The sequence below is a fragment of the Capra hircus genome, chromosome 1 (genome assembly GCF_001704415.2).
Source record: "Capra hircus breed San Clemente chromosome 1, ASM170441v1, whole genome shotgun sequence".
Lineage (NCBI taxonomy): Eukaryota > Metazoa > Chordata > Mammalia > Artiodactyla > Bovidae > Capra > Capra hircus.
In genome coordinates, this window is record NC_030808.1 from 149,290,961 (window position 1) to 149,304,991 (window position 14,031).

General features: G+C 40.7%; 1 protein-coding gene across 10 annotated transcripts in view; it reads left to right on the forward strand.

Moving 5' to 3' along the window:
- TTC3 (tetratricopeptide repeat domain 3) overlaps window positions 1-14,031 on the forward strand; it is a 126,845-nt gene that overhangs the window by 97,735 nt on the left and 15,079 nt on the right. For all 10 annotated transcript variants that reach the window (XM_018052783.1, XM_018052802.1, XM_018052785.1 and 7 more), the window contains 4 exons: window positions 8,469-8,608; window positions 10,904-10,972; window positions 11,722-11,818; window positions 13,476-13,576. In XM_018052783.1, the coding sequence (XP_017908272.1) occupies window positions 8,469-8,608; window positions 10,904-10,972; window positions 11,722-11,818; window positions 13,476-13,576 (407 nt within the window). The remainder of the gene's footprint in view (window positions 1-8,468; window positions 8,609-10,903; window positions 10,973-11,721; window positions 11,819-13,475; window positions 13,577-14,031) is intronic.

Sequence of the window (14,031 nt, forward strand, 5' to 3'; positions counted from 1 at the left end):
GCTTATTTAACTTATATGCAGAGTACATCATGAGAAACACTGGGCTGGAAGAAACACAAGCTGGAATCAAGATTTCCCAGAGAAATATCAGTAACCTCAGATATGCAGATGACACCACCCTTTTGGCAGAAAGTGAAGAAGAACTAAATAAAGAGCCTCTTGATGAAAGTGAAAGAGAAGAGTAAAAAAGTTGGCTTAAAACTCAGCATTCAGAAAACTAAGATCATGGCATCTGGTCCCATCACTTCCTGGGAAATAGATGGGAAACCGTGGAAACAGTGACAAAGTTTGTTTTGGGGGGCTCCAAAAATCACTGCAGATGGTAATTGTAGCCATGAAATTAAAAGACGCTTGCTTCTTGGAAGAAAAGTTACGATCAACCTAAACAGCATATTAAAAAGCAGAGACATTACTTTGCCAACAAAGGTCCACCTAGTCAAAGCTATAGATATTCCAGTAGTCATGTATGGATGTGAGAGTTGGACTATGAAGAAAGCTGAGCGCTGAATAATTGATGCTTTTGAACTGTGGTGTTGGAGAAGACTCTTGAGAGTCCCTTGGACTGCAAGGAGATCCAACCAGTCCATCCTAAAGAAGATCAGTCCTGAATATCCATTGAAAGGACTGATGCTGAAGGTGAAACTCCAGTACTTTGGCTGCCCAATGCGAAGAACTAACTCATTGGAAAAGACCCTGATGCTGGGAAAGATTGAGGGCAGGAGGAGAAGGAAAAGACAGAGGATGAAATGGTGGGATGGCATCATCAACTCAATGGACATGAGTATGAGTAAACTCCGGGAGCTGGTGGTGGACAGGGAGCCCTAGTGTGCTGCAGTCCGTGGGGTTCAAAAGAGTCAGATACCACTGAGCAACTGAAATGAACTGAACTGAACTTGGAACTGACAGGTCATAACTGGTTGCCGTACTGCTCAGAACATATGCTCAGCATATGTTCTCTCTCTCTCTTTTAAAAATTCTTTATTTTCTTTTTTTACTATACTGGGTCTTCATTGCTGCACGGACTTTCTTTAGTTGCAGCACGCGGGGGCTACTCTCTAGTTGTGGTACGTGGGCTTCTCATCGTAGTGGCTTTTCTTTTTGCAGAGCGAGGGCTCCGGTACTTGTGGTTCCTGGGCTCCAGAGCACAGGCTCATTATTTGTGGCATGATGACTTAGTTGGCTTGAGGTATGTCAGGTCTTCCTGGACCAGGGATCAAACCAATGTCCCCTGCATTGCAAGGCGATTCTTAACCACTGGGTCACCAGGGAAGCCTTCTGTTTTGTTTTATCAAGGTAAAGTTCACATTTAACCATTATAAAGTATACAGTTAAGTTGTTTTCAATATTTTCACCATGTCATATAATCACCACCATCATCTAACGCCAGAGTTACTTTCGTCACTCCCAAAAAGAAGCTGTATTCTCATTAGGCAGTCACTCCCCATCTTTTGAAGATCGTATGTTCTTAAGGTGCTTTGATGAGATTTGCTTATAGCTAAGATGGGTATTTAGTTAGCATTGACTCTTAAAACAGTCAAAATAATTTTGGCCTAGATGAATTTATGGAGTAGAATCTGAAACTTTGTGCTGTTTCAAAAGAATCTTGGGTTCCTGCCTACCCAAACTTCCTCACCCCACATGTGCAGAGAGGTGTGGTCCTGTTCAGTCGTGGTCCTTGCCAAGTTCAGCTCTTTTCTAATCTAGCATTTATGGAGCTCCTGTTATGTACCGTACACAGTCGTAAATGTTTTAGCTGTATTATTTTATTAAATCTGAAAGCAATTCTAGTGCACTAGTGTGTTCCAGTATGTAGCATTGTCTCCATTTTACTGATGAGGAAATGGAAGCTGGACTCACTAAGGTGTCTCGCTCCAAGTTGCACCAGCAGTAAGCGCAGGAGAATAGGTGGTGAGTGTCAGGCTCCAGATCCATTAAGAGAACGTCGATTCCACAGCCAGTTGAAAAACACTTCCCAGCACTCCATGAGCAGTGTATCGGTTAACTGATGCCACAGTAATGCTGAGTAAAAATCTCAGTGACACATGACAATAAATATCACGTGTGAGTCTGTGAGTTAGCTGATCCTGACTGAGCTTGGCTGGATGGCTTCACCTTTGGATCAGCTAGGGCTCCGCTGTTCCTGGCTGTGCTTGCTCACGTGTTGGGGTCATCTGGCTATAGACCGATCTACGGTGGCCTCAGCTGGGGCAACAGGGGCAACTTCTTCTGTTCCGTGTGTCTTTCATCATCCGTTGTGAGTCCAAGAGCAAGCAAGAACCAGCCCTGCTAATACCCAATCAGGCAAAGCAAGTCCCATAGCTGGCTGAGGATCAAGGGGTGGGGAAAGACTCGCTCCTGAGTGAAGGGAACTCCAGGGTCCCACGACGGAGGGTGTAGATGGGGGGAGGGTGCAGGATGGGCTGTGTGTGCCATCCCTCTGCCACTGTAGGTTTGCGCTGTAACTCATAAACACTCAGCAGTCACCACGAGCTTGAAACCCCCCTGTGGTTGGTTGTTACTCCATCTCCAGCTTCTTCTCTGCCGGTTCTCTGCATTGTCCTGTACACTGGGTAGTGGAGCTTGTTGTGTGGTTTTCTCACTTCTGGACCTCTTCCCAGCACTGGTCCTTCCGCCTCAAGGGCCTTCTCCATCCCCGTGCCTGGTTCATCCCTCATCCTTGGGGTCCAACTCAGGCGTCACTGTGAAGCAAGCAGTCACTGACAGAACCTCAGCCTTGAGTAGAGGCCTTTGTTAATGTGGTAGTGATAATGACCACCTCGCTGTATTAGACAGTAATTATCATTTTGTTAACATCTTTATTGAGATGTAGTTCACATGCCATAGAATTCACCCCTTTAAAGTGTGTAGTCATTGTTTCCAGTATAGGCACAGAGTTGTGTAGCCATCACTGCAGTCCACGTTTAGAACGTTTTTATCACCCCAAAAGAAGTCTAACCACTGCCAGTAACTCCCTGTTCTCCCTCCCTCAGCCCTTGGGAACCACTGATTTACTCTGTGGACTTGCCCCTTCTGGGTGTTTTATATAAATGGCATCACACTTAACTATACGTGGTCTTTTGTGAATGCCTTCTTTCACTTAGCTTAACGTTTTCAAGGTCCATCCATGTACATCGGTCCATATAACATGGATCAGTGCTTCATTCCTTTTTACTGCTGAATAATATTCCATCACATGCTGTATCACATTTTATTAACCCATTCATCTATAAATGAACATTTGAATTCTTTTCATTTTTTGACTGTTACAAACAACACTTAAATATCTGAGTACAAGTTTTTGTGTGGACACATGTTTTCATTTCTTTTGAATGTATACGTAGGAATGGAAATGCTAGGTCATCTGTTAACTCCATCTTTAAGAGTTTGAGAAACTACCAGACTATTCTAAAACAGCTGCACCGTCTTATATTCCCACCAGCAGTGTATGAGGGATCCATCTCTCTGTGTTCTCATTAACACTTTCTATCATCCATCTTTTTTATTTTAGCTCTTCTAATGGGTGTAAAGTGGTTTCTCATTATAGAATGGTTTGCGTTTCCCCAAAGGCTAATGGTGTTGAGCACCTTATATGTGTTTAATGTCTGTTTTTGTATATTTGGAAAGTGCGAGACATGTCTGTTTTAATCCTTTGCCCACTTATTAATTGGATTTTTTGTTCTTTATATTGAATTAAGAGTCTTATTATATATACACAAACACACTTATGTATATATGTATTCTCGGTACAAAGTTCTTATTAAATATATCATTTAGAAATATTTTCTCTCATCTTCCCATATTTGCAGATTTATTTCTCCTATGCCCCATTCTGTGGGTTGTCTTTTCACTTTCTTGATGTTATCATTTGCAACACACAAGTTCTAAATTTTCAGTGTAGTCGAGTTTCTCTAATTTTTCTTTTGTTTCTTATGCTTTTGAGTTCATAGCTGAGAAACCACTGTCAAACCCAAGATCAGCAGTATTTACTCCTATGATCTATAGAGTTTTATAGTTTTAGCTCCCCCACTTAGGCCTGTGATCCACTTTGAGTCAATTTCTTGTGTATGGTATAGTAATTATCTTTCATGCATATTTTCCCCACTATCCTCCCCCTGCGAGTGAGGACTGTTTCTTAGCCATCCATGGATCTCAGTGTGCAGACTAGGCGCTCTGCCAGTGTTACCCAACAGTGTGTACTTGGGCTCCTACAGAACTGAGTTTACTGAATTGTGTCTTCATATTCCATCAGCCTATGGAAAGGTCATCAGGCCTGTACGTTCTATGATGATTGTTACTTTATTTACTGCTAGTATGTAGTGGAAGGTAGCACTCATTCTTTCATTTGACAGATATTTATATTGGATGCTCCTTAAGTGCCAGGCTCTGTGCCGATCTTCCAGGACTTTTTTTTTTTTTTTTTTTTTTTTTAAATTTTTTTATTTTTTTTTTAAATTTTAAAATCTTTAATTCTTACATGCGTTCCCAAACATGAACCCCCCTCCCACCTCCCTCCCCACAACATCTCTCTGGGTCATCCCCATGCACCTGCCCCAAGCAAGCTGCACCCTACGTCAGACATGGACTGGCGATTCAATTCTTACATGACAGTATACAAGTTAGAATTCCCATTCTCCCAAATCATCCCACCCTCTCCCTCTCCCTCTGAGTCCAAAAGTCCGTTATACACATCTGTGTCTTTTTTCCTGTGTTGCATACAGGGTCGTCATTGCCATCTTCCTAAATTCCATATATATGTGTTAGTATACTGTATTGGTGTTTTTCTTTCTGGCTTACTTCACTCTGTATAATTGGCTCCAGTTTCATCCATCTCATCAGAACTGATTCAAATGAATTCTTTTTAACGGCTGAGTAATACTCCATTGTGTATATGTACCACAGCTTTCTTATCCATTCATCTGCTGATGGACATCTAGGTTGTTTCCATGTCCTGGCTATTATAAACAGTGCTGCGATGAACATTGGGGTACATGTGTCTCTTTCAATTCTGGTTTCCTCCGTGTGTATGCCCAGAAGTGGGATTGCTGGGTCATAAGGTAGTTCTATTTGCAATTTTTTAAGGAATCTCCACACTGTTCTCCATAGTGGCTGTACTAGTTTGCATTCCCACCAACAGTGTAGGAGGGTTCCCTTTTCTCCACACCCTCTCCAGCATTTATTGCTTGCAGATTTTTGGATCGCAGCCATTCTGACTGGTGTGAAGTGGTACCTCATTGTGGTTTTGATTTGCATTTCTCTAATAATGAGTGATGTTGAGCATCTTTTCATGTGTTTGTTAGCCATCCGTATGTCTTCTTTGGAGAAATGTCTATTTAGTTCTTTGGCCCTCTTCCAGGACTTTTATGTAGCACCCTCTTCGTGAGGCCAGGTAGGCATGGTGGTCACCTCCATCACAGTAGTGACTCAGCAAATTCAAGATCAGCAAGGTTGCAGCAAGAGAAGTGTGAGTTGATCTGTCCCCAGGCTGCAGGAAATGTCACCGAACTGTTGAACCTCTTCTTCCTAAAAACAGTTGGCCTGCACATCTCAAGGCCGCTGAAGTCAAACCTACTCCTGAGGCAGGACTTGAAATTCATGAGGGACCTGGGCTGGTCAAAGGTACTTTCATGGTATTGAATCTGCTTGCCAGGAACATCCGAAACCCTGGTGTCTAAAGCTGACGAGGGTGGAATGTTCTAAGTCGGTGCCTGTTTTGACTCGAAGCTGTTATTTCCCAGGGAATCTGTGTAGCGCGGCTCCAGGGTACCCTGTCCTCTCTGAAGAAGGAGACCCTGAGTTTCTGTGGCTGAACCCTTGTCCTCAGTGACCTGGCCACATTCTAAGCCTAAGCAGGAAGGTCAGATTATAGGGAACCTGGTCAGAAGTGGGACGTGAAAGGATCCCTAAAGCAAAAATGAAATTGAGATACCAGTAAGCAGTCATTGATACTAGTAGAATTTCAAACTGGAAAATATTAAAGTTTAAACTTCTTTTTTTAGTTTCTTGTAAATATTTCTCCATCCTGACTCGCACAGTAGTTGTTAGAAACAGTAGTCCAGAGTTTATTTTATTTATAAATGACTGGCATTTACAGGCATGTGTACTACCTGTCTGCTAACATTGAAGAGATGACACTTTGAAACACTGGAATAAAACTTTTAGAGAATTCGTAGGTTCAGAAGAAGTTTCAAAAGGCAGCCCTTATGTAAGATAGCTGACGGAGAAGGCTGTGTCTCAGGTGGTGGTGTACCTAGCCACCCAGAGCCTCAAGATACAGCGTTTCATTTCTCTTTGTCACATGGCCTGAAATTCTGACAGATATTGCAGCCCCACAGCCTTTATCACCAGACAGAGATAACACATTTGTACTTTAAAAAGCAAACAGACAAGTATTGGACTTGCCAAATAAAACATGCGTGGTGACTCTTGTGTAGATTAGAGAATCGCTTAAGCTAAAGAGTGAAGTGTGAATACTTTCAGACGAGTCGAAATGGGTCTTTTTAGCACTGTGCTGCCTTCAGACGTGCTCCGGGTGAGAGATTGAAAAGGAAGGAGAGGAGAGACGTTGTGGAAGTGTGCCTGGGCGCTGGGCAGGCCCTCAACTGGGGGGTAATTAAGTCAGGGGTCCAGAGAAACTCGAGGGTGCAGAGTAAGGAAGGGCCCCCAGTGGGTGGAACTGAGTACCAGAAGGAAGGCGGGAGGCTGTGAAGATGGACATGAATCTTTTCAAACCTGACTCAGAGGCTAGCCTTTGCTTTCCTCTTTGTCTCTCCAGCATCGCATGTTCTGCTCCAGCACCCCCGTGGAGATTTATTTCTTCCTCAATCAAATAGACTCATGGTCTGGGAATGTGCCCTCTTTAACATTGTAGACCTCATTTTGTTCAGCTTACAAATGGAACTGAGAGCTTCTTGGAAGAGAAATGTTGGCTGTTTAACTGATGTTTCTAATATAACTTTCTATGGGGAAGTGCATTCCAAGTTACAGCCAATGAACTGGTGAATGGACTTTGAAATTGTAGTATGTTAATAGTTGGGAGTTCCCCGTGTTGGGAAAGGTGTTTGGGGAGCAAAACACACCTGACTTGATGGTGTGCTAACCTGTGTTAGAAGAGCCTGTTGGCAGATGTGTAAATCAACAGGACTTAGAAATACGTTACTCCTTTCTCTGTGGTTGTGTTGAAAGGTAGTTATTTGTTATTTCAATTTAGTATTTTATTCCTTGGATGTATAGTCTTTGTCAGACACCTATAAACTTCTCTGTCCCATCAAAATAATTGCAGGTTCAAAATTATTGAGTTCTTAATATATATTTTATTGTTTACTCGAATTTATTTTAAAATACTTATCTAGGTTGATTTCTCTCCTGTATATCTTCCATAGTCTCCCGTTTTGTTATAGAATTTTGTTTAGTTATTCATCCAGGGTAGAGATTCTGTCGCCTTCCACTTTACATCATATAGCCACATGATAACGGTCTTGTTATCCATCCTAGTCTTCTAAAGTGTCCTTTCTTTCTTTTTATCTTCCCTTTAGTCATCTCTGTCATCCTCACTGTCTCTCACCTGGGCTAGTGCAGTGAGATTTTATCTTCTTCTAATACAGAGTATTTGACACTAAAGGTTATAATTCCTAATGGGCTGTGAAGTCAGTTTAATGATGGTGACTAAAATTGTTCTTAATAATAGAATAAAAATATAGGAAAACATCTCAGAAAGTAAGGGCAGTGTTTTCAGCTCCGTGTGTGTATAGATGCATACATGTATGTACATAATGCTGGGGATCATGATTAAAATCTATTTGCTGTTGTGGGTCACAATAAGAAAGTATCAGAGAAAGACAAGAAAACAAGAAAGCTGCTGTTCTTGTCTAACCTTTATGTATTCTCTTTCCCCTGATCTGCCTCTGTGTCTTTCAGTTATTTTTCTAAAATAAGAATCTCTTTATCTCACAACCCTGCTGAAGAGCCTTCACTGGCTTCCTGTTGTCTGCAGGATGAAGGCCACACTCCTCAGCATTGCTCATAAGGCCCCTGATCATTTTATCCCAAGGTGTCCCAGGCGCCTGAGGTCCTAACATCCACCTTGTACCATTCCATACAGACATGCCTTTCTCTTCTAACCTTCTGCCTCTCCATGCCCACTACTTGGAATCCATTCTCTGTGTGACAGCCCCATCTCTGAAGACAGAGATCAAATTGTACTGATTTGGAGAATCCCTTCCTGAGTACCAGAGCATCTGCTGTGTCTCTGCCCATCCTTGTTTGAGGGCTGAGGCCGTGTATTTTGCGACTTCATGTCCCAGGCTCAGCTGGGGTAGCGCGTACACCCAGCTCCTGAGTGTGTGTTCCAAGGAACTGTAGTCATTGGTTAAGCTAGTTCATCACCGCAACACTAGTCTCTTGGGCTCTTTTTAAAAAGAGAAAAAAGTAAATCTTCCCATTTATTTAGATACTTTCTAAAATGTTTTTAGATCTCAAAGACAGAACTAGATTGGTTCCTTGAAGATTTGAACAAGGAAATTAAAAAATGGGAACAGGAGAAAAAAGAAATCCAAGAAAGACTAAAGGCACTGAAGAAGAAAATGAAAAAGGTGTTGAATGCCAGCAGAATGTGAGTAACACTTGAAAGACAATGATTTTCATTTATTTTTAATTTGGGTATATTTTGGCTTATTTTATCCTTTCTGGTATTCAGTTTCAGACTATCAAGTAAAGTGAAAATTTTTGACACTGTTCTCATTTCATTTTAAAGAACATCTGTTGGGAATTACCTCACCTACAGCTTTTTCTAAACCTCTCTTATTTATACATAAATAAAAGTAGGACTGCAAGTCCAAGAACTTAGTTCTGGTCTGAACACCACCTCTTTCTCTGAACATTATCTTTGACCCCTTTTCTTTGTTATAAAATGAAGGGACTTGTCTAGATCTAAGGTTTTTTTCCAGCACCAAGATTCTGTGGTGATCATTTTATTTATTACTTCCACCCTGAATCTTTAAATTAGTAAAATTTGGTCCTGTAATACGAAGCATTCAGTAATATACATTCAGGCAGTTGTCATATGGGCTAGGTTTGTTTTAAGATTCTGTGCGATCCATTCCTAACCCCTGTTTCCCTAAATAATTGTATGACTCCTCAGCTTAATTGCTACCTACTGTTGAACAAAATACCTGAAGCTTGCTGGCTTAAATTAACTTAATTTGATCCGGATCGTGCATTCTGGGCTGATTTGGCTGGGCCGCACTTCTGCTGGTCTTGTCAGTGGTTCCCCCTGTGGCTGTGTTTAGCTGGCAGTTGGCTGAAATATTTTGGCCTCTTTCTCTCTATGCAGTTTCAGGGCTTCTTCCTTTCCACGTGACTTCTTCATGTGACTTTTATCTCCAGCACAGTAGCCACACCTGTGTGATGGCTGAGAGCTTCCAAGAGTACACAGGTAGAAGCTGCCGGGCCCTCTGAAGCTTCAGGCCCGGAACCGTCAGCATCACTTCTGCCTCATTTTGTTGTTTCCGGCAAATTGCAGGCCTGGTCCATATTGAAGGGCGTTAATAAGGGGAGGCGTGGTTCCCTGGGGCTCCACTGACCACACTCACTGTTCAGGGCATTTATGTTTCGTCCACTTGCTGTGCCCTATGATCAGGTGAATTTCATTATGAGTATTGCTAACCTTAACCTTTGGACAGTTTTTAAGTAGTCATTTATAGAGCATGATAAAATGGAAAATACTGCATATGTCATTTGATTTTGCTCAAAGTTTCATTAGAAGAACACATGGAAATCTAAAAAGCTTTTTACCTCTTACTGTTTGAGCAAGTACAGTCTTAATTTTTAAGCTTACTCAAAAATTCTGGCGAACTTATATTTTAATTTTTTCATATGTTCAGTTCAGACATACTATCAAACTAGACAAAATAAATGAAACTGAGACTGTTGATAAAATTTTTTTCTGTGCTATCATAAAAATCATTCCTGCTGAGGAATAATTTTTTATTGTCTTTTCACTTTATTAGTGTATTTCTTCGCCTTTTTCTGTTGTAGTTTAAAGATAGGCTATAGGCTTCTTTATGCTTTTTGTACTTTCCAAAAAAAGCTAAATTTTTATATTTAGATCTTAAAACTTTTTGGATCCCTTAGAGAACAACAAAGGTATATGAGGTTATTTTATTGACTTTTCTATGCTTTAGATCACAGTTGGTATTCATTAAGAAATGAATGGTCACGAGGAGCTCATGGTAGGTGCAGTGATGCAAGTCAGAGATAATTGTTGAAGGAAGGCAGAAATTCCATGAAAAGCTACCCAGTGTTGAAAACTTAGAGGACCTGTTTTACCAAAGAACTGAAATGGCATTTAAATCGGTAGTTTGCGGAAACGGGTTTTTATCCAGCAGAGATGACTAAAAAGGTGTGAAGGAGAGCATGAAAGAGGCAGAACTCTCTTGGTACAGGGCATTGCTTATTAAGAATCAAAGATTTACACACTGTGTTTTGAAGAATTATCCTACTGTGTGCATGCGTGTATGTGTATGTGTAATTGGACTTCAGATTCTGGCTTAAAAAATAGAAGGCTGTTTTCATTTTGAGTGAGAACCTATGTTACACTGGTGATGACCCAACACCTTATTCCTCTGTCCTATGTTGAACCACCTGGATGGAGGTGCTCCTGACACAGGACTGAGACGGGGTCTGTGCTGCAGACACACAACGCAGAGTAAAGAAAAGGCAATCTGCCCTCCAGGGGTAGAAGGGAAATTTTTCCAAAAGGAAAAGGACCCAAATTGTTTGCCTATTTAGAAGATACTAGAAATGTAAAGAAATCAAGAAATGTTCGCGTGGATGTATTTACTGTGTGAGATTGTACGTTTAAAAATCTTTGAAAATTGATTAAAATTTGGTGATTATGCTTTTGCAGGTATACACAGGAAAACGATGGAAAGGAAAAGGCACTTGAATTACTTCTGGATCAGTCCCTTGAAATCAGGCAAATTAAGCTCAAATTTATTTTTGTATCTTACTATATTATTAATAGCAGAGGCAAAGTCTGAATATAGTTAGACATACAAATATATTTTTGCTTATATGTTTCTTTTAAATAATTGTTTCTCTTTTTAAAAATTCTGTTTTATTATTTATATTAATAAATTTATTTTTTAAGTATTTTTATTTTATGATGTTTTCTGCTTTTATTTCTCATTGACAGTATAAAAAGTCCTAAATTTAGCATTGTTCATTACTCTTCATTTCCTTTGAATTAACCTGAAACTAAAAATGTATTTTAAAAACTTACATTACTTGAAATAACAGTCTCAACTATTGTAGTTCATTGCTCTACAATTGAAAAATTATTAAAGAAGGTTTGTTATGAACCTATAAAAAGTTTTCCTTTTAATCTTTACTACTGCAAATAATGTTTGTACATACTGGAAGCCAGTATGTAAAGTTTATTAGCATAATCAGATTAAACTTCACCTAACTTCATAAAAATGGGAAACCCATTTCACAGCATTGCCATCAAGTAACTTATTTTTAATTTCTCATCTTCCTTTGATCGTTTGCAGAGAGCAAATAATGAGTCTTGTGTTAAGTAGCCAAATGTTGGGCAAGAAGTTTCTCTGGAAGATGTTCTGTTGTCTGTTTGTGGCATGACTTCAGCGCTAACCTGACTTCACCCTTTGTGAGCTCACTGGTTATGTTTTTCTCAGTTAATTTTTTTTTCTTTAATATTTACAGTAATACATTTACAAATGAGAAAATGAAAATAGAAGAGAGTATAAAGAAAGGGAAAGAGCATTATGAAGAGAGTCTTCAGAGGGCTCTGGATGCAGAGGTGAGTCCACAGTACTCAGTGACTGACAGATTCGGCAGGGTGTCATTTGTTTACTCCGCGTTTAATTACACATGAGCAGGACAACATTGCTGGGACGTGTGGAGGCTGAGGGGTATCCTTTCATCCATAATCCTGCCTCCCTGAAACAACCACTCTCTCCTTGCCTATAAGTTAAAAATTTTTTACCTTTATGCCTGTCTTATGATAGAGTGTACACCATGTTTTGTGACTAGCTTTCCTTATTTAACACAATTCAGTCATTTTCAATGCTCTACTTTTAATGGTTTCATTATATTTAATCAAGTGATGTACCATGAAGTAGCCAACCAAAAAGCTATTTGCCAGTGCTGGAAAAGGAACTTGGAAATAATATACTTATTAAGAATATATACTCTCTTTCCTCCCCCGGAAGAATATATACTAAAGTCAGTATACTATTTGAGAAACTACTGAGACAAAAATAATTATCTCTGGCTATATTCTATTGAATTCCTGAAACATGGTTGCCTTTGTTTTTCTAATTTGCAAAGTAAATATTATTTATTAGTAAATGTGTCCACGATTATTTTAGAAAGGTAAGGAAGAGCTTAACTCATGCAGTCTGTAAACATGGGTCTTTAAAAGAAATGTCAGCTATGCAGCTGCTTTTCTAAAGGAAGGAAGGAAAAAAAGAGTCCCAGTGTTTACTTCTGCCTTGTGGGCCTTTTTCCTGCATCTCTGTCCCCAAGTCACCCAGTTCCCATTTACCACCATTTAGCAAGCAGTTTTGCCTGGTGGGCCCTGTCAAGATTACTGAATTAAAGCAAGGCCAGTCTACATTTTCTGCAGTGACTTTGACACAAATGGCCAATTGGCTTCTGTGGGGAGCCAGAGTCTAAAGTTTTCAAAACTTACCCTTGCTGGTAATAACTTACCCTAAGCTGTGCAGTAGCACCTTGCTATGCACCCCTCCTCTGTGTGATAGTTTGCACCTGCTGGTCCCAGACTCTACTCCATCCCCTCCTCCCCTCCCACTTGCCAACCACGAGTCTGCTTCCCAGGCCTTTAAATCCATAGGTGCAGCCTTGGCACTGTTCTGCAGGGTCCTGGCTCTCTGCTTACCGTGGTCAGCACCTTAGATTATGCACACCAGGTGTATACTTTCAGGTAACCTAGCTCTGTGCTCCTGTATGGCTTCAGCAGTAAGCCTTGTGGAAAGTTTCATATCTAAGAAAGTATCACTCTAGAAATATAATTTTACTATCACTCTGTTGTTCTGTTTTCAAATCCTAACTTTTTTAAAAATTAATTTTGGGCTGTGCTGAGTCTTCCTTGCTGCATGTGGGCTTTCTCTAGTTGCCCCAAGCAGGGGTGTCTCTTGTTGGGGAACATAGGCTTTGGGAGTTCGGGCTTCAGTAGTTGCAGCACACAGGCTCAGCAGTTGTCGTGCACAGGCCCAGTTGTCCCAAGGCCTGTGGAATCTTCACAAAACCCAGTGGACCATCAGAGAGGTCCGAAAAGTTTTAGTTCAGGTTCACTTGAGAGAAACAGTAGCTAAATTCTGGTCACTCTTCGGCTCATGTGTCATTTAAGGAGAAACTTGACAGTGGCTTAGAATGTTTGCTTTCACAGCTTTAAAATTGTTTTAAAATGCTTACATTCTCTCATCTAATGGTAGGTATCTGTGCTTGAAAACTGGAAGGATGTGGAGGTATGTAAGTTACGGAGCATGGAGTCGCAAGCCGAAGGGCTTCTGAAGAACTTGAAGCTAATGAGCAGGTACTGTGATGTCACAGGTGTCTTTCCACAATTGTTATTGAGGAAATAAAGATTAGGGCTGATTTGATGAAAAATTATATTCAGTTCAATTCAGTCGCTCAGTAGTCTCCGACTCTTTGTGACCCTATGGACTGCACCACGCCAGGCCTCCCTGTCCATCACCAACTCCTGGAGTTGACTCAAACTCATCTCCATTGAGTCGGTGATGCCATCCAACCATCTCATCCTCTGTCATCCCCTTCTTCTCCTGCCTTCAATCGTTCCCAGCATCAGGGTCTTTTCAAATGAGTCCGTTCTTCTCATCAGGTGGCCAAAGTATTGGAGTTTCAGCTTCAACATCAGTCCTTTCAGTGGATATTCAGGACTGATTTCCTTTAGGGTGTACTGGTTCAATCTCCTTGCAGTCCACGGGACTTTATTTTTAATAGTTATTATAATTAACACATGTTCAATCA